The 21,331-nt window shown below is 33.7% G+C and overlaps 1 protein-coding gene across 2 annotated transcripts in view; it reads left to right on the top strand.

Moving 5' to 3' along the window:
- The window catches only part of ASCC3 (activating signal cointegrator 1 complex subunit 3), a 337,466-nt gene that overhangs the window by 79,662 nt on the left and 236,473 nt on the right, over nucleotides 1-21,331 (top strand). For both annotated transcript variants that reach the window (XM_089921889.1, XM_022553310.3), the window contains exons 9-10: nucleotides 17,727-17,927; nucleotides 18,363-18,503. In XM_089921889.1, coding sequence (XP_089778015.1) covers nucleotides 17,727-17,927; nucleotides 18,363-18,503 — 342 coding nt within the window. The remainder of the gene's footprint in view (nucleotides 1-17,726; nucleotides 17,928-18,362; nucleotides 18,504-21,331) is intronic.

Here is a 21,331-nt window from a genome sequence, read left to right as displayed (position 1 = left end):
AGGGAGACTCTCTGTAGATCTCTGTAGCTATCAATTCTCTCTGATTATTTTTTTATAATAAAAATATCTTCCCCAAAAGGAGAAACTCAGCTCTAGGGAATAAAGTAGGACATAAAGCTGATGGAATAGAACGTGAAGCTGTGTTTTAACAGAATCTTCAGTGTTTATCTGTGGATTTTATTTTTCTTTTTAAAATCTGTGGATTTTATTTTCTGAACCAAAAGCAGCAGATAAATCTGGAAATTGGGAATTACAGTCAGCCCTTCATACCTGGGGGTTCTGAATTCGTGGATTCAACCAACTGTGGATGGAAAATAGAAAAAAAATTCCAGAAAGTAAAACTTGAATTTGCCACCAACTATTTATATAGCATTTACCTTGCATTAGGTTTTACAGTAATCTAGAGATTACTTAAAATATACAGGAGCTGTGTACAGGTTATATGTAAATACTACACCATTTTATATAAGGGACTCGAGCATCTGCATATTTTTTTTATCTGCTGGAGTCCTGGAACAACCCTCTCAGACACTGAGGGATGACTGTATAGCAAGACAAAAAGTATGTTTTACCACCTCTCTCTGAAGGAGGCTAATGGCTAATGCGTTCCAAGATAAGTTGTTATCAAAGGAAGGAAAAAGCCTTCTTCTCACGGTTAAATTATGAAAAGTAAGGTCTGTACTTTCAAGTAAGGTTTTAAGTAAAATGAGAAAGGAAAAAGGAGTTGACCCCACCTCTCCTTTTCCATTCTTTACCTACGATAGCGGTTCTCATTCGGCATTTTGCCACCTCCCACATCCTCCTCAGGAGACGTTTGGCAATGTCTGGAGACACTTATTTGTCACATCTAGGAGGATGCTACTGGCATGTAGTAAATATAAGCCAGGATGCTGCTAAACATTATACAGTGCATATGACAGCCTCTCACAACAAAAGAGTTACCAAAATGTCAATAATGCCAAGATTGAGATGCCCCTAAAGAACAGAGCTGTCCGCCAGAACTTTATGCCGTCCATAGTTGGATATCTGGAAACTTGGTTCGTTTCTCTTCTTCTTCTCCTCCTCCTCTTCTTTTTTTTTTTGGTCTCTTCTAAGCATTGAGCAGATCTAAAACTATTACAGAATAAGTTTGTTAAAACTTTTAAACTTCAATCACTTCCTTCCTAACTACTTTGATGTTGTTTTCATGTACTTTAGTTCTATCTTGTTTTAGTTTTTACACCAGATACTATAATCGTTATTATTATTTTATAGTCAATAGTTATTTGGATTTCCTATATATTTTGCTCATTGTTTTTTAATTTTATCTAGTGCTTTCATGTTCTGTGACTTTTCATTGCCTAAATTTTCTTTATTGGGAATCTGGTGGTGGCAGATTAAGTTTCTTTTAATTTTTGTTAATCTAAAATACCTTTATTTTACCATTATTTGCAACAGATATTTTAGCTGGTAATAGAATTCTAAGTTCACAGTTATTTTCTCTTAGCATATTAAAGATATTACTATGTCATCTGCTTTTCATTTTTGCTTTTGCAAAGTCTGTGATCAACCTAGCTGTGACTTGTTTTAAGGTAAGATTTCTCTCTGGTTGCTTTTCACATCTTCCCTTTGCCCTTGGAATTTTCTAGTTTTACCACCATGTTTCTAGATAAAGCTTTCTTTTTAACTTCTTACTCATTTTCTCATTCTGTTGTCTGCTTAACATCAGCAGACAAAGAGGAAGGAAAAAGGACTTTACGTTTTTCATGCACCTAAAACATGGCAAACATCGGTAGATAGTATTTTTAAAAAATCAGCAAGATGTTTCCCCTGTCTTCAGTGAGCTTGCAGCATAGTTGGGGGCATAAGATGGCATCTCTGTTGAGTATTTACCAACAGTATACTGTGGAATGTACTAAGTACGAAATCAGTAGTTTGAATTTAATGTAATCTTAAATGGAAGGCAGAGGGATCAGTGCAGGTTATAGCTGTTAATGAAGATTTTTTGGAGAACTTGAGACTTTAGTTGTTTCTCGACTGCTGTGATCTGGGGGATTGGGCTTTTTCTGAAGAATGACAATGAACTGAACAATGTTTTTCATGATGTGGGGTGTATAGAGAAAGGAACAGTTCCTGATTTTGTGTTGAAAACTTTGTGTAGACCTTGTATAGAATATTGGAGATTATGTCTTGTCCATATTACTTTGTATATAGAAATTTTAAAATGGTATTTTTCTTATAAAAACTTGGCCATTGTCAGGAGGGCCATTATGTTATGTATTCAAGTATTATTTAAAGTATTACTATGGAAAGTGTAAGGAAAATCTTTAAAATTTCTCAGCTTACTCTCAAAAGTAATTGGGATTGGATTTTGATGCACTCAGTCTGCTGTGTGTGAAAGTATGCTTTTGATAATATATTGTCTTCTGTTTTAGGGGTCAATAAATGTTCAATATGTAAAAATTTGTTCCATTAGATAAGCTTTCCTATAAATGAGATTTTTATATATTTTTGACTCAGCAAGTATTTAAATTATATGATTAAAAAGTAATGTTTACTTGCTATGAAAGTTCACTATAGTTCAAATATATGAAATAGCTAGGTCTCATTTGAAGGGAAGTGCTATTTATATTTTCTTTTCTAAAAAAGAATTAATTGTGTCTGTATGCCCTGAACTTTTTCAGGATTGCAGCACCATAAAGTCTACTGGGAACACTTGCAAACAGCTAACTAGGAAAAGGGCACCAGCTGCTTGAAGAATACCTGCTAAACTAAGGAGAGTTATACCTAGCATCTGCCTAGCATCTAGCTAGGAATAATCGAACAAAATAACTTTCTTTACAACCTATACTTTATTGATTTTATGGGGAGGGAAATTAGAAGAGAGAGCATTAAAAGCATAATGGCATATTGAGCTACACCAGAATGATAATTTTAGAACTCAAATGAATTCAGAAGTCTGAAAAGTAGATGAATTTAGCTTATAATGTGGGAATTTCAAGTTGCTTTAGAAATGGACTTAGCCCATATCTTCCAACATATCTATATATTGTGGTTACACAGGCCTATCATGGTTTTCATTATTTGTCTCTGAAAATATGTACGGATTGGTTATCAGTCATCAGCAGTCATTTCTTGAACTCTTGATTGATGCAAGGCACTGTGCTATGGTGGGTACCAAAAGATTTAGAATTATGATCGTGCCTTTGAGGAACTTACTATCCCATTAGGCAAGTAGAACTGATGTTGAATTCTCAGCTTCACCATTCGCACATTTTGTGGTATGGATCAAGTTACATAGCACGTCTAAATTTGTTTCCTCATCGGACTATTTATTCTGAAAAGATTACATGAGTCAGCACACAGAATATGTGTAGCACTATCTGTGATATATTTTGGGAGATTAGCCACCCAAACTGCAGTATGATATTGCAATCCTGAAAAAGTTCAGGGCGTACTTTGAATCTTTCTGTTAAGAGACATTGATAGGTGGAATTATTTTGGTATAAATAACTTTAAAATTCCTCAAAGATGAATACTGAACGTAATACAGAAGACAGCTTTAAATTAATAAAGATAAAGCAAAGGAACTTGCATTTTTTTAGTTAATATTGTGCATTTCTTTAGGTACCTTATATCACATTTTTTAACTTAATCACCTTGTATAAACACTGAAAACAAGAGGTTTTGGAGAGGACAAGTTTAAATTTGATCCAATGGTGCAAATATCAAAGAGTGACTAAATAAACATAGATAGGTCACCTTGCTTTTTGCATTCTCAGCAAGCTCTTACATTCTTGATAAATTTCAGAGTTGTATGAAAATAATAGTTATGTAATTTTGGGTAATTTTAAATGTATCAGAGGAAATCGATATATAAAGAAATCTTAATGAATTCTTAAGCAGTCTGCATAATATCATGTTTTATTGCATATCTTTCATGATTTCTTTAAATGTTTTGTTTATCCTTTAAATCTTTACATATTACACAAGAAGTTCAAATAAAGCATTTATCTTACAGGGGGTCCCCTTACCTAACTATTCCCTTCTAATTTGATACATGTTTAAACAGAAGTTTTTCTGAGTAAAATGTACTTTGTTCTTTCCAGAGTAGGTTGTGTTAAATTATGAAAAAGTCAGATGACTAAGAAAACCTTAATCACTGTGTTGGGAGTGGGTAGGGAAGGTTGAGCTAACAGTTCTCAATCCTGTTTGTACTTGATAATCACCTGGGAGACTGTTAAGAAACGTCCAGATTACTGCTCCCCACATTAGCAAATAAATGAAGATCTCAAGGGTTGAGTCCTGAAAAATCTGTCCTTTTTCAAAGCACCAATACTCCCTACTCCAAGTAGGAAGAACCTGTTCTCAAAGCATCAGCCGCCTCAGCACACCCTCAGCCGAGCTCCTCCCTAGTCTTTGACTAGGTCCTTCCCCCACTCTTTTGGGTGGTGGGTTCAGTGTATTTGTAACGCCTCTTTTTTTGTTGTTTTGTTTTTAAATACTCATTTATTTATTTGGCCGTGCCGGGTCTTAGTTGCGGCACGTGGGATCTTCATTGACGCATGAGGGATCTTTTCGTTGAGGCATGCGGGATCTTTAGTTGTGGCATGTAGGATCTAGTTCCCTGACCAGGGATCGAACCCGGGCCCCCTGCATTGGGAGCCTGGAGCCTTAGCCACTGGACCACCAGGGAAGTCCCTGGAACCCTTCTATGTGAGCTTCAGATCTCATGAGGGGAATGAGCAGTAAATTTCAATTTATGGAAGCCATTTATAAGTCCAGTTTACTGCTTGTTTCTCCAGTAAAGAAAATTCTGAGATCATCTCTTTTATGGAAATGAGTTAATGACATTAAATTGTGTTTTTAAAATATTGGAAAATTTAAAAGGTACCAATTTAAATAGGCAATTATAAATTTTTGTTCTTCAGGAAGTCAGTACCAAGTATGTTATTAAGCATTGGAATGTTTGAATACACACGTGTGCACATTTGTATATTGAACTGACTATTCTAAATAAGTCATTAATACTTTCACTTATATAACACATTTTTGCTATATTATTATTATCTTACATTAAATGGATTCTTGGATTAAAATCTAATCTGTTAGATTAGTTAGTGAAAATAGCCTCTTATCCTTCAAAACAATTCATTTGATGAGGATTCTGTTAATATGAGATTTTCTTCTTTAAGGAGATATATATTTAAAATGACATCCTTGCTTTATTTAATTAGTTTTGGAAAGTTTAAAGTCATTTGTACTGTAAAAACATTTTAAATTAAGAAATCACCTATAATTTAAGAACTGTAACATTTTGTGAGCTTGACCGCATAAGTGCCCAGATACTTTACCCTCTTTAAAGATTTCAAGCAAGCTAGTGAAAGTAATTTACAGGTTAAGGTCAAAGCTGAAACCGGTTATTGCTACAAATATCAGCCAAGAAACTGAAAACGACATATTCTGTGTGGGACTTAACAGAATTTGACAGAGACTCTTTTGCTTCTATTTTATTGCCGTGGTTAGAAGTGCGGCTGTTTATTAGAAGGCAGGCCCCACAGTTTTGGTCAAAAAGACTATAATACCAATTAAATAATAGTGTCTTACATTTTTAAGATCTAACACTTAAAGTGACATCCTGGAAGGATATTTATAATATATACATGTCAGGATAAGTTTATCTCCCTTATGAAAATAATTTATTAACTTAGTAGAAAATGCCAGATTCTTTATCTCTAATTTCTTTATCTCTAATTGCATCTGAAGTTTGTATATGTAATTGTAGTACTGGTTTTGTGAATCAAGCCCTCGCTTATTCTGATGGTTCTGTCTAAACACAAGCAAACTCATAAGTGAGGTTCAGTCATGTCTTTTACTGTCTTCTTGTGCATTGGGAATGTGACTCTCGGCATAGCACGTTGGTGAAGGTGTTTCAGAAGGACATCTGACCTGCTGACTTGTTAAGAGTGTGCTGGTAGAAACCCACATGTGCAATCTTGGTGGTTCATCGGTGGACATTGTTACTGTGCAGCCAGAATCTTGTTTGTCTTTTAAAATTCCCTCTTGAGGTTTTTTCTTCAGTTTTCTCAGCAGGTAAGCCTTAGCTCAAACCTGGGAATGAGGAGTGTACCTTACGCTTCCAAGAAGAGGTTAGTGCTCCTTTCTAACACCCATTATGCCTTAAGTCCTCAATTAAATCTAGCAGTGTTGCTATTATTCGTTTTTCTCTCCTTGTTTTCTTCTCTTCAAGGCCAGTAATACCTACTTATTTATCATTTTGTCATCAGGGAGTACAATATATTTAGAAGTCCCATTTGGTTGTTGTGAAATGGGCTATTTTCAGGATGAGAGAATTTTTAGGAATTGACACTTAAGGGCATATTGAGTATTTTTGGTTACTCTTCTAAATGATGTAAATGCATTCCTTTAAATAATATGAAAGGATTATGAATTATGCATTGTGATTTCTTACTGCTTTTTTGTATGTAATGCAAATTGGCTCAGTTTCATTTTAGACAGTAACTAACTTACCTGTTTTTCACAAAATTTTACAATCTTATTTCCTTCAAAGACTTAACAGCAGATTAATCTCCTGAGGTCTTTTGTTGCTAAGACTTAATTTCCTCTACCCAGATTGTCTGGTTCAAAATGAATTAATATCATGAAACATTAAAACACACAACTCTTCAGTAAAGAGGAAATAATAGTGGCCATACACTGTCTTTCTTATCTCTTTTTTTCTTTTTTTAATCTCTTAATTAACAGAATTCAGTAATATTTCAGTTTTCAAGTGGGAGTACAAATTGGAAATTTGGGGTTTGGTAAAGATGTAGAACTCTTTATATGACAATGAAAAACAGGGTGAATCAGTTACTTTATATTGACATAAAAACATGAGGTATTTATATCTGTCAAGAAAGAAATTATTATTACTTTTAATACATTAAGACACCGTACAGTAGGTCTTCCCCTTTTGTTTTTCCTTAAGATAAATATTTCTTTTATGTAAAGAGTAAAGCGTTTTTGTGAAGCTGATTATAAAATCTGTTCTATAAAAGAAGTAATATCTAAAATGTAATATCTAAACTTACAAAACAGAAGGTAAAACTTCCTTTATAATCCCAGATCCAATGGAACAGTTTGATGTATATCTTTCCATAATTTTTTTGTATTAACAGATTATATTCAATTATGTTACTGTTCTGTGGCGTGTTATAAGCATATATATCTTCCTCATCCTATTTAACTACTGTAATTCATAAAGAATGCATCATGAATTACTGATCTCAGTCTATTTATGGACGTTCAACTTGTATTAGTTTTTTTTATTATAAATGATATTTTAGCAGACATCTTTTTGCTTATTTATCTGGCATTCTTGTTGTTAGTTTAACTTGGATACATTTTTGGAGGTAGAATTTTTAGGTTAAATGATATGCAAATTTATTAATGTTGATCATTTAAAAGCAATGTGTATGATGCATATGAAGATGTAAACATTACCAAGAATAATCAGTTTTTAAAAAATCTTAAACACCCAGATTAAAAAGCACTCTGACTCTATTTTGCATTTATTTGATTATTAGTATGGTCAGTATTTTCATTGACTTTATATTTTTATATTTATATTTATTTTTATAAAATTAAGTTACTTTGTTAAAAAATCAGCATAAGGAATAAAAGTGTAAAGTAATGAAATCAGTAAGATTTACAAGTTTTTAACTTGGACTTTAAAATTTGAACTTTCGTTCCAGTCCTTGCTCGACTACTTACTGGCCATTTATCCTAGGGCAAACTCTCTAATCTCTCCATGCCAAGTTTCCCCATCTGTAAAATAAAGGTAATAAAAAAGACCTACTTCATGGGTTTTCTTTCGATGTTGAGAGAAATAATCCCCTTAAAGCATTTAAAGCAAAGCCTACTGTGTAGTATGTGCTCAATTAGAAATGGTAGCTAACTGGTACTATTATCATTAAATGGATTAGTGAACAACTTACTTGCCAACTTAAATAATAAGGAATATATTATCTTATGTGTTTATCTACAATTAAGAGCATTAAAGATAACTTAACATTTTAGGTTTTGTTTTTATAATGTATTAGTCTACTGATCTGGTCACAGATCATCAGTTTGGGGTTGGCCGTCAGTGAAGTAGCGTGCCAGGTGTTCCCTGGTTCCGTTCCTTTAAAGGTTAGGGTGTGGAGGTGTGTGGTAGCAGAGCTATAGTTGGGACCCAAGTAACAGACTCCTGGTGGTCCAGATTCACTTGCTTCGCCTTTAGCTCTTGAGGACAGAGAGTAAGTCCTCACAGCTTGGCACTTGGTAGGCAGAGTTCAGTGTACGATGAACGAATGGGAGGGTACATTTTAGATAATGGCCAGGTGTGGTTTAGGCTTTGCAGTTAATAACAGGTCTGTACTTTTGTTGAAACCGTAGAGTCCTAGGTGAGGTCCCAGCTCTAATGCTACAGGTATTGGATGTAGGAAGAGAACCTGCTGTTTCTTCTATTCCTAAACTTTTAATTGAGAGAAACCTTTGAGGAACTCAGCCTATTAAGACCAAAAAAGAGAATGTTGAGGAGGACAGTGAGTGGAGGGACATATGACTTAAATTGAATTACTCTTCTGAAGGTTTTTTAAATTACCTTTTTGTCTCTGGAGGGTAAAACTCTAGGAATAATAAGAACTTTTTAATATGAAATATTTTTGTAATACTTGAGAGCTCATTTAGGCATCTCCACTTAATCAGACACATCTTTAGTTTTTCCGTTTTTTTAAGGAAGTCAGTTGTATATCTTTATGTGTGTGTTTTATCTTTTTCTTTTTGCATAGGTATTATCACATTTTAAAAGCTAGAAATCTTTAAGTAGTGAAAAGTCTCATAATTTATCCTTGTCCCCTGTCTGCCCAGATCCTTATTTCAGTCTATTAAAAATCACAGTATTAGATTTTATGTATTCTCCCAGAATGTCTACAAGCAAATATAAACATATTTTAGTGTTAACTGTTAAATATATATAAACAGCAGATTCTTATTCCCTACTCCCCACCCCCACCATCTTTGAGAAAAGTAGCATATTATAATATGGGTATGCATCTTGCTTTTTTCAAATAACAAGATCTTTCCATCTTAGTGAATAGAATACCTTCCATGGCTGTTAAGTAGTTTGTGGTGTGGAACGTGATTTGTGGGAAGCATTAGAGTGGTGGATTCCAGCATATAGAGCTTGGACGGCCTGTACTGAGCTGTGATCATCTCTGATTCTGAAATTTTGAACCTAAGGCACATGCTATCTAGAGCCAGAGGAAACTTAAACTGTGAAGATTATATAATGTATGTCTTTGGTATCTATATGATTTTTCCTAAATACATGCTGAAATTGATGTTTGCTGTTAGAATATTTAAAACTTAAGCTTATGATACATATACTAACTTGGAAGGGATGACATGCTCCTAGCTTCATCTTAGATACCCAGTTAATGCATTTTAACTGACTGGCAGTATAAGTACCTACATTTGATTACTATAAGCAGTTAGTGCAGTATGTGTAGTGCACATTTTTAAAATAAATTTATTTATTTATTTTTGGCTGTGTTGGGTCTTTGTTGCTGCACATGGGCTTTCTCTAGTTGCGGCGAGCGGGGGCAACTCTTCATTGCGGTGCGCGGGCTTCTCATTGCAGTGGCTTCTCGTTGCAGAGCATGGGCTCTAGGCACATGGACTTCAGTAGTTGTGGCACATGGGCTCAGTAGTTGTGGCTTGCGGGCTCTAGAGCACAGCCTCAGTAGTTGTGGCACACAGGCTTAGTTGCTTCGTAGCGTGTGGGATCTTCCCGGACCAGGGATCGAACCCGTGTCCCCTGCATTGGCAGGCGGATTCTTAACCACTGCGCCACCTGGGAAGCCCCTAGTGTACATTTTTGTTCTTCCAGGTAAATAGTATCATCCAGATTATTTTTTAAAAATAAAGCGTGCATTTGGTAACGGCCTGTGTAGCTAGTGTTTGGTAAAGTATATCAGAAACATATTTTCTATGGGATTGCGTATATGAGTCACGTCATTTCTGTAAGATTAGTAGTCTGATGAATCTGAAATATACATAGACAAGTGGATTTAGGATGAAACTTGTAACATTTTCATCTACTGATTATGATGTTTTGAAAATGCTTAGTTAAAACTAATTAAAAGGGAAAATGGTACATATTTCAAATGACTGTGCTAAACATAAAGCCTTTATGATAAATTAGCCATGATACTCAGTTTTCTATTTAAGAGCAAATACTAAGACTCTAAGAAAAATAATTGCAGTTCAATTTTGTATATTCATTCATGTATAAAATGAACACCTGTGTTTCTTCTAAGTTAGAAGAATATCAAATATTTGGAAGCAATGATTGTTAGTGCCATTTAATTAGACATTAGTGTATGTATTAAATATAAATAAAACAATGAATATTATTACTACATAGTTCTAAATTTAAGTAAAATAGAGTTTTGATATAGTCACACTTTTTCTTCCTCTTTAATCTTTTGTTTTCTTATTTGTGAATATAATTTGAATATTATTTCAATACAAGAAATTCCTTATGCTCAGTGAACTTTAACTTAATTATCTCATGTTCTAGTAGCTCACAAACATAACTTGAAACATACTGAATCCTCTAGTGATATTTTTTAATACTGTTACAGTTGCTGCCTGTACACATTCCTTTTATTTTTTTTACCAACAAGTTTATTTTGAAAATTATTTCATCCATTTTTCTAAATTTAAAATGAAAAACAAAAATAAACTTTGGGGGGAGGGGGCAGAATGTGGGCTGCAGAAGTAATTTATAATTTTTGTAGGGGTTTGCTTTTTTTTTGGTAACTTGTTTCTCATCAGCATGTTCTGTTGCTAGTAAAGACTGTATATATGCAACAGTAATTTAAGGAATCTTTTGCAATGGTTTTTAAATGAATGTCGAGACTTACTAATTGGCAAACTGAGTCATTGTATGGTAGTATTTTAGACGGTGTATTTGGTGGTAATTTGTGTTTGGAGCTAAGACAAACTCAGTTCAGGTCTCATCTCTTCCACAGTTTACTAGCAGTGTGGACTCGGGTGAGTTGTTTAACTTCTCTAGGCCTTAGTTTCCTCCACTACCCTATATTCTTTCAGGAAAATCTTTAGAGGTAGATGAGTCCCTATGGTAGTCCTGTCTTCATAGTCTGGTCATAACCTACTTTTCCATCTTCATTATCTCTGCTTCCCCTTCCTCCCATCTCTGTCACACAACTACTAACTTTTAACTAGTTCCAGGTGTTTTCCTAATACTCAGTTCCTTCTACCTGAAAGAGCATTCTTCTTAGTGACTCTCTCTCCCCTCAGATACCTCAGCACATAGTCCATATCTTTATTATAGACAACTGAAATGACATAATATAATTTTATCACCTTTTTTCCCCCTTAAACCACAAGCTAAATATTCTAAGGATCATTTTAGACACTCTCTTACTTTCGTTAAGAGAAGAAATATTTATACTGACATAAGTTCTTAGTATAGTAATATTTATACAAGTGATCAGTAAATGATTGTTGAATTGAATAGAATGTTATAAACCTCCATGTGTAATAGGTTTGTTTGTGAGTATATTCTTCTAATGCCTTAGTTTGCTTCTTTATTGAACTGTAACCTTTAAGAACAAAAGAAATGTTTCTTATTCAAGATTGAATATAGTTTTTTTCTGGAACTGCTACATATTTTGCTTAGATCCAGTTTACTCTTCCTTTGGAAGATATTGTGAATGAAGTGTGTATCTTTTTAAGATTTTTAAGACTTTTTCCCTCATTTATTCAACTGATTTGTCAATCAGTAAAAATTTATTTAGAGACCTATTATGTTCCTGGCAATTGGTCAGGTACTATGGTAATGCAGAGAGTAGTAAAACTGAATCCTTAATTTAAATCCAGTGGGCCGGATATACATATAAATAAATCATTTCAGTGTTTGTGGTTAAGGGCCATAATGGCAATATATATATAAAGGGGGTGGTGTGAATGTCCAGCTGCTGAGAAAAATGGAGTTCCCTAAATCTTTTGAAATACGGCAGAGTATAAATGCATAAATATAATAATTGTGTATGGAATTGGAGGGGACCAGAGATTACATTTGAACTTGAACTTGAATGATAATGAAGAGCTTCTCAATGCTGGGAAAGGTATTATAGGTGGTGCAAAGGCACAAAGAATGTCCAGAGAATAGTATGTATAGATGGCAGTAGTGGAAGATAATAACAAGGGTTCACATTTTGAAGGGTTCTATTTGCTATACCTTCTGTGCCTTGAAAGATCTTGTATGCTACATACCCTGTATAGTTAAAATGGACAGTGAGAAGTCTCAGAAAATCTTCAAGCTGGAACGTGACATGATCAGATTTATAGTTTAGGAAGAGTGGACGTTTGTCATGAGTCTATAAAGACTGGAAATTGTAACATTAACTTACCATAGTATTTTAGAAGCTTCATATAAAAAACAAAGATGATATATGACAGCGATGATAATAGATGCTGTTAATTTATTTCAACACAGTTGCAAGTACCTACACTGTGTATGGTTTATACTATATGGTTTATAAACATTAGCAATTAAAGACTGTGATTCTGAAGTTACACTATCTTCAAATCCTAACTTCACCATTTATAGCTGTGTGAACTTAAGTCTTTTGAAGTCTCTGTTTCCCCATCTGTAAAATAATCTGGTATGGTTATCACAAATAATTAGGATATTCATATGAAGGATTTACCCTGTGATTGGCTCATAATAAGAACTCTGTAATTGTTGGCTATTTTTATTATTTTTATAATTTCCTTGTGTGATAGTATAACTAACCTTACTTTACAGATGAGGAAATAGAACTCAGAGGTGTTAATTATGTTCAAAGTTACATTGCAAATACAAAGCCAATCTTTTAACCTGGGCCTCTGACCCTAAGCCTCGTGTTCTGAAAAATGTGCTGCACTGCCAGTCCAAGGCTGAGTCATCAGCAGAGATCGATGAGAAAGTATCGCTGGTACTCTTAAGGTGTTTAATCGGTCTGCCCAAGAGTTTCTAGGCCCTAGAGATACTACTCTGATATCTTCAAAGTGTGTGTATCCAAATGAAGGCGTAAGTGGATATAACAGATAAGTCTATAAAATTATTTTTAATTTTAAAAAGACAGCTTTATTGAGGTATACTTGACATACAATAAACCATATATATTTAAAGTGAAAATTAGATAAGTTAGAGTATGTAAACACACGTGAAACCATCACCACAATCAAGATAGTGAACATAATGGGCACTTTCAAAAGGTGTTTCGTGCCCCCTGCAAGCCCTCCGATCTCTCCCTCCACCCACCTCCCTACCCCCAAGCATCAACTAATCTGCTTTCTGTCACTATAGATTAGTTTGTATTTTCTAGATTTCTATATAAATGTAACCATGCAGTATGTACTCCTTTTTTTGTCTGGCTTCTTTCATTCAACAATCATTTTGAGATTCATCCTTATTTTACATGTTTCAGTGATTCATTCCTTTTTATCACTGAGTAGTATCCCATTGTATGAATGTGCTACATTGTATTTATCCATTCATCTTTTGATGGACATATGAGTTGTTTCTAGTCTTAGCCTATTACAGATAAAGCTGCTATGAACACTTGTTTACAAGCTTTTGTATGTACATATACTTTTTTTTTTTCTCTTGGGTAAAACCTAGAAGTGGTATGGCTGGACCACGTTAAGTGTATGTTTAACTTTTTAAAAATTAAGTGCCAGTTCCTTCACGTCCCCACCAACACTTGCAATAAGCATTTAAAAAATTTTGAGGCATTTTAATAGGTGTATAGTGTTATCTCATTGTGGTTTTAACTTTCAATTCCCTAATGACTCACGGTGTTGAGCATCTTTTTTGTGTGCTTACTGCCATCTGCATACTTTCTTTGGTGAAGTGACTGTTCAAATCTTTTGACCATTTAAAAAATTGGATTGTGTGTTTTCTTATCATTGTGTTTGGAGAATTCTTTATATATTCTGGATGCAAGTCCTTTATCACTTGTAAGCTTCACAGAGATATTCTCCTGTGCTGTGGCTTCTTCTTTCATTTTCTTAACATTATCTTGAAGACTATAAGTTTTTCGTTTTGCTTAAGTCCAGTTTATCAATTTGTTTGTTTATAGATTATGCTGTGTTTAAGAAATCTTGGCCTAACTCAGGACCACAGAAAATTTATCTTTTATTTTCTTGAACACATTTTATAGTTTTAAGTTTCATTTTAGGTCAATGATCCATTCTGAGTTAACTTTTGTATATGGTAGGAGGTATGGATCCAAGTTTATTTTTTGTGTGTGGCTATCCATTTATTCCAGTATCATTTATTGAAAATGCTATCCTTTGTCATTTGCATTGCCTTTGAGCCTTTGTCAAAAATCAGCAGTCCGTATATGTGAGGGTTTCTTTGTGGATTCCTTATTCTGTTCCTCGATCTATTTATCTTTATGCCAATACCATGCTGTTTTGATTTCTCTAGTTTTTTAATAATCCTTGAAATCAGGTAGTTTTAGCTCTCTTACATTGTTCTTTTGTTTCACAGTTGTTTTGTCTCTTCTTAGATCCTCTGTGTTTCCATATGGATTTTAGAACCAGCTTGTTAATTTCTATAGAAAAGCCTGCTGAGATATTGAATTGGATTTGCATTGAATCTATATATCAATTTGGGAAGAACTGACATATTTCATAGATTTTTTTTCATTCTGTTAGCAAAATTACATAGTTTTTAGTACATAAGTGTTTCCTATCTCTTAAAATTTTTATAATTTTGATGCTATTGTAATTGATTTAAAAAAATTTTTTACTTTCAGACTTTTCATTGATAATATACAGAAATATAATTTTTAAAACATGCTGGTCATGTATCCTCCAACCTTCTTAAATTCACTTATTAGTGTTAGGAGATTTTTTGTAGATTCCATCAGATTTTTGCCTAGGAAATCATGTCATCTCTAAATAAAGACAGTTTTTCTTCTTCCTTTCCTATATGAATGCTTTTATTTTTAAATTAAAAAATAATTTTTTTTTCCTGGATTGCACTGACTGGAGCCTATAGTACTATGATAAGTGGTGAGTATAACATATAGTATGGCATTAAGTGGTGAGCGTAATATCTTGTTCTTGATTTTAGGGGAAAGCATTTAGTCTTTAACCATTAAGTATAGTATGAGCTGTAGGGTTTGTGTAGATATCCTTTGACAGTTTGAGGAATTCCCTTCTATTTCTAGTTTGCTGAGACATTGTTTTTCTTTTTGGTTGGGAATGGGTGTAGGATTTTGTCAAATTATTTTTCTACATCTATTGAGATGATCATATGGCTTTTCCATTATAGTGTATTATTATGGTGAATTACATTGAGTTTGAATGTTAAACTAACCCTGCATTCCTGTGATAATCCCCACTTGGTAATGATATAGTATTATGTTGTAGAATTCGATATACTAAAGTTTTGTTTATAATTTTTTTCTATGTTCATAAAGGATATTGGTCTGCAGTTTTATTTTGTCTGGTTTTGGTATTAGGGGAAAGCTTGCCTCATAGAATGATTTGGAAAGTATTCTCTCCTCTGCAGTTTTTCTGAACAGTCTAAAACTCCATGAAAAATTGGTGTTATTTCCTCATTAAATGTTAGGTAGAATTTACCAGTGAAACTGTTTGGGCCTAGAGTTTTCTTTGTGGGAAGGATTTTAACTTCAGCTTTAATTTCTGTAACAGATACAGAGTTATTTAGGTTGTATATTTCTTCATGAATGAGCTTTGGTAATTTGTGTCTTTTAAGAAAGTTGTCCATCTGATCTAAATGGTCAAATTTATTGGCATAAAGTCGTTTATAATATTCCCTTATATTATTTTAATATCTGCAGCATCTCTAGTGATGCCATCCTTCTCATTCTTGGCATTAGTAATTTGTGTCTTCTCTTTTTTTTTGGCCACGCCACGTAGCTTGTGGGATCTTAGTTCCCCAACCAGGGATTGAACCCAGGACCTCGGCAGTGAGAGTGTAGAGTCCTAACCACTGGACTGCTAGGGAATTCCCTGTCTTCTCTCTTTTTTTCCTGATCAGTCTGGCTTAGGGATTAATCAGTTTTATTGATCTCAAAGAATAAGCTTTTCTGTTTTCATTTCATTGATATCTACTTTGATCTTTATTATTTCTTTTATTCTGTTTTACTTCGGTTTTTTTTCCTTTTTCTAATATCTTATTTTGAAAGATGAAGTCATTCATTTGAAACCTTTCCTCTTTTTTCATATAGGTGGCTAGTGCTATATATTTTTCCTTGAATAGTGCTTTAGCAACATCCACAAATTCTCATATGTTGAGTTTTCATTTTCTTCAGTTAAGAATAGTTAATTTCCCTTTTGAGTCCTTCTTTCATCCATGGGTTATTTAGGAAGAACGTTATTTAGTTCCAAATATTTGTATATTTTCTAAGGATATTTCTAGTAAGGATTTCTAATTTAACTCCATTGTGATCAGGGAATATATTTTGTATGTATTGCTTCCTTTTCAATTTATTAAGACTTGTTTTATGGCCCAGAATATGGTGTGTGTATATATATATATGTATATATATATATATATATATATATATATCTTGTTAAATGTTCCATGAACAATTGAGGAGAATTATTGTTAGATGAATAAATGTCAGTCAGGTCAAATTGGTTGATAGTGCTGTTCAAATCTATTGTAGCCTTGCTGATTTTCACTCCTACTTGACTTCTCAGTTCTTGGAGAAGGACGTTGAAATCTCTGACTGAAATTGCAGATTTGCCTATTTCCCTTTGCATGTCTGTCAGTTTTTGCTTCATGTGTTTTGAAGATCTGTTATTGGGTATATAAACATTTAGGATTGAATGATCTTCTTCATGAAATGACTGGGTCTCTATTCCTGGTAATATTCTTGGCTTTTAAATCAATTTTTTTCTGGCATTAATATAGCTATTCCAGTTTCCTGCCATTAATTCCATCCAGTGTTTTGTTTACTCTCAGACATTGTAGTTTTCATCTCTAAGGACTTTTCGTATAGAAGATTTTAGGAAAAATTAATTAACCACTCTGTGTCTTTAATTTCTTCTCTATTAAAAGGACATAATAATGGTACCTATACTATAGAATTGTTTTGAGGATTAAATAAATAAATATATGAAACTGCTTACAATTGCATGTGTCACAGTGTAAGTTCTGAACAAACATAATCTACAGCTGTTATTCCTACTATTAAGGCTGCCTTTTCAAAAAAGTATCTATAAATATCCATAACATATTGAAACAGAATTTCTTATTGATTTATATCCCCAGGAATTTTCTTCTTTGCACTTTCATTTGTCATCCTCAATCTAAATAAACTAGGCTATCATCATATGAAGTCAAAAGATACCTGTTTAATTTTGTTTCATTACATTATTATCATGGTTTTGTACTTAGGATTGTGTACAAAGATACAGGTATAGTCTCATTATCATATTTTTCAAATTTAGTGGGTTACAATTCCCAAGTGCATTAGAATTGTACAATAGTTGTGAGTTGTCAGCTGTGCACACTTAGTTTAAATACAGGACACATTGAGAGACTAAACAAATTAGTCGTTTGGTTTTTTATCACTAAAAATTTGCATTTAATGTTTTGTATGAGACCTTCACATATTATCATTTATAGTGGGTCATGTCGTTTTTAGATTGGACAGCTGGCTTTTAAAGGAATGAGAAGACTCAATAGAATCCAGTCAATTGTGTTTGAGACTGCCTACAACACCAATGAGAACATGCTGATTTGTGCCCCTACTGGAGCTGGAAAGACCAACATTGCAATGCTTACAGTTTTGCATGAAATTCGCCAGCATTTTCAACAAGGTGTTATCAGAAAGAATGAATTTAAGGTAGGAAATTAACAAGTCCGACAACAGCTTTTTAAATTGTAAAATTTAAAATCATTTTGCAGTTGTACATGTTACATGAGATCTGGAAGTTTTTAAGGATATTATACATGAAGTCATGTTAAGAATGCTGCATGATTTACTTCATTACTTTTAGGCAATCCCTATTTGTGTTATGAAAATCCCACTACCCCTGTGAAAGCTATGAAAATGCACTTAGCTTTGAAGCACCAGTTTTCAAAGTGATAAGGCTATATCAACAAATTCCATTGTCCTGTAAACAGCTGCACACTTATGCAACAAAGATAAGTACTTTTCATATATCACTATTAAGATTTTTCGCCCTAAGTGGCTAGAATCATATTTCACAATAAATAGTGACTTGTATTGACGTTGTAGTTTTTGCTCATTCATCAAGCTAGTGTTTCTTTGGCGCAGATTGTATATGTTGCTCCAATGAAAGCGTTGGCAGCTGAAATGACAAATTACTTCAGCAAACGTCTAGAGCCACTGGGCATCATTGTGAAAGAATTGACTGGTGATATGCAGTTGTCAAAAAGTGAAATTTTACGAACTCAGGTATGTTGTATACTTAGATTTTTGTTGTTGTTGCTTAATACCATTCTTTTTTTTTTTCCAACCAATTGTTAAACAACTATACCTTAAGTAACTATAAAACATAATATGAATGTAACGTGGTGAACTTCTTTATTTGTAACCACAGCCTATCCTCTACAGAAGAGGTTTTTGCTGGTGCTTTGTTCTATTATAGCCCTTCTAACTTACATGATTCTTACTATATCTTGAATATTGTTAGATTCCTGGTGTAGATTTTAAGTCATTGACAGTAAATGTTGATCTTTTAAAACAATAGGCAATGAGGATTTTCATAAGACCAGACTTCAGTTTTAAGAACAGGAAAATGTATCTTTATACTTTATATGTTATAGATCTTTAAAGGATCCCACTAGTTCTAAAGTATTCCATAAGGATGGTTTAACGTATATAAAAAAGTTTTTAGTCATTCTGTATTTTAGCAAATAGGAAGCTACTAAATCTTGCACTGTATATAGCACTATATTAGATGAAATGTATGACAAGCAGGGCATTTAAGATACCGTTCCTGCCTTCAAGGATCTTATGACTGAGTAGACAAAAACCACATTAGAACTACAACTAAATTATCATTAATGGATGCAACATGTAAGTAGGTGATGTTCATAGTGCTTGTAAAAAATAAAATAATGTATAACCAAATACTAATGGGACGATTCAGGGGAGTTTAATGGAAAATAGATGATGTAGCTTTTGAAACAGTGAATAGACATTGATTTAAAATGTGATTTGAGGGGCTTCCCTGGTGGCGCAGTGGTTGAGAGTCTGCCTGCCGATGCAGGGGACACGGGTTTGTGCCCCGGTCCGGGAGGATCCCATATGCTGCAGAGCGGCTGGGCCCCTGAGCCATGGCCGCTGAACCTGCATGTCCGGAGCCTGTGCTCCGCAACGGGAGAGGCCACAGCAGTGAGACGCCCGCGTACCGCAAAAGAAAAAAAAAAAACAAAATGTGATTTGAGGGTATCTTCATTTCCTAGGGCTGCCATAACAAATTATCACAAGCTTCGTGGCTTAAAATAACAGACACTTAATTCTCTCATGGTTCTGGAGGTCAGAAGTCTGCAATCAGGGTGGCGGTAGGATTTAGTTGCTTCTGGAGGCTCTGATAGAGTATCCTTTTTGCGTCTCTCTCCTAGTTTTTGGTGGCTGCTGGCAGTCTGTACACACATCACCCCAGTCTCTGCCTCAGTCCTCACATGGACTTTTTCCCTGCATTGTCCTTTCCCCTACTTTTCTAAGAACAGTATTTTTAGATTTAGGATCCACCCTAATACATATGATCTTATCTGAAGGTCCTTACCTTAATTATGTCCGTAAAGATCCTTTTTCCAAATAAGGTTACAGCCACAATTTCTGGGTAGACATATGTTTTGGGATGCCACCATTCAACCCATGACAATGGGTATGCCAGGTATACTGAACCACATAGCAAAGAAAAAAATCAGGTTCCAGTCAAATGTATTTTGGACTTGATAAGGATAGAGTGCATTATAATAAACATTTCAGTCAGTTTTACCAGTTATTCTTAAGTTTGCCTTTCATAGACACTCTTTTTTTTTTTTCATAGACACTCTTGAAAAAATCAAATCTTAATATTTATATACAGGCATGTTCATTGTAGTATTTTTAAAAAATATAAAACAGAAAGAGTAATTAAATATCTATGAATAGAAGACTAGTTAAACAATATGAAATTTCACTTGATAAAATAAAATATTCCTTAAAATGATGTTTTCTGGGAATTTTTAATGGCCTTAGAAAGTGAAGTTTAGAAAAAAATACAGGAACAGCTCTTAATGTTAATACAATTATGTATTCTATGCAATAACCAAAACGCTATCAGGAGGAATAATTATAGTAGTTATGTCTGGTGGTAGGATTATGGAAGATTTTTTCCCCACTTTTTCTACTGTAAGACTGTGTTAATGTTATAATCTAAAAAATAAGCATAATTTTTATTTTACTCTAGGAATCATTGTTTTATTCAGCATAATTATTTTTCTTCTATATAGTTGTTTCATAACCTATCACCCAATTACCTAATTTTTTGGTAAAGGCTAGGGAAAGGAAACTAAAATTTATGGGACACCAGCTAGCATGATGCTCTTGTCACTATGCTAGTTGCCCTACAGACATAACAATGCAGTTCCGTTGAGGAGAGTAAGGCTTATTGAGGTAACAGGTCTTGCCTGGGCTCCCATTTCCAGTAAATCATGTACATAGGATTGGATTCCAAGTCTTCAAATTTCAAAGTTTGTGATAAATTTATACTAAAATATGTCACTTTTGCCCATCTTTTATATCCACAGTTTGTTGTTTTAGGTGGTGACGGTAGTGGTTTAAACCACCAAGATACTGAAGGAGCTTGGTAGTATTTGAAAGAAAATCAGTAAAATGAGGGTTTGTCATGTGAGGGGAAAAATGCCTATCTATAGATGTTTAGTTTTCAAGTCAGTTCAATATAATGTGTATAGCCAATAAATGAAATAATTAATTTTTAAAGTTACTGAAAATAACAAAATTACCTTATTTAGAGATCAAAAGTTGGGAAAGTAAAGGTGTGTTAATTTTTAAAAGAAATTCCAAAATACCTCCATTTTAGGACTTAGTGATTAATAATGAAGGCTCTAGTTAAGAGTACTTTTAGAATTTTGGAAAATTTCCCAAAATGTAGAGATAGTGAAGGCTTTAGTTCACTGAAGTATTTGTTTTTGTATTAATAGCTTTAGTTTTTGGAATGCTAAAATTAAAAAAATTTTAAACTCATCTCTAAATTGTAAAATAGAATTTTG

This window comes from Delphinapterus leucas, chromosome 12 (genome assembly GCF_059928025.1).
Source record: "Delphinapterus leucas isolate spDelLeu-1000000601 "Yukka" chromosome 12, BTC_Dleu_Yukka2, whole genome shotgun sequence".
Lineage (NCBI taxonomy): Eukaryota > Metazoa > Chordata > Mammalia > Artiodactyla > Monodontidae > Delphinapterus > Delphinapterus leucas.
This window is presented reverse-complemented; position numbering and strand designations above follow the sequence as displayed.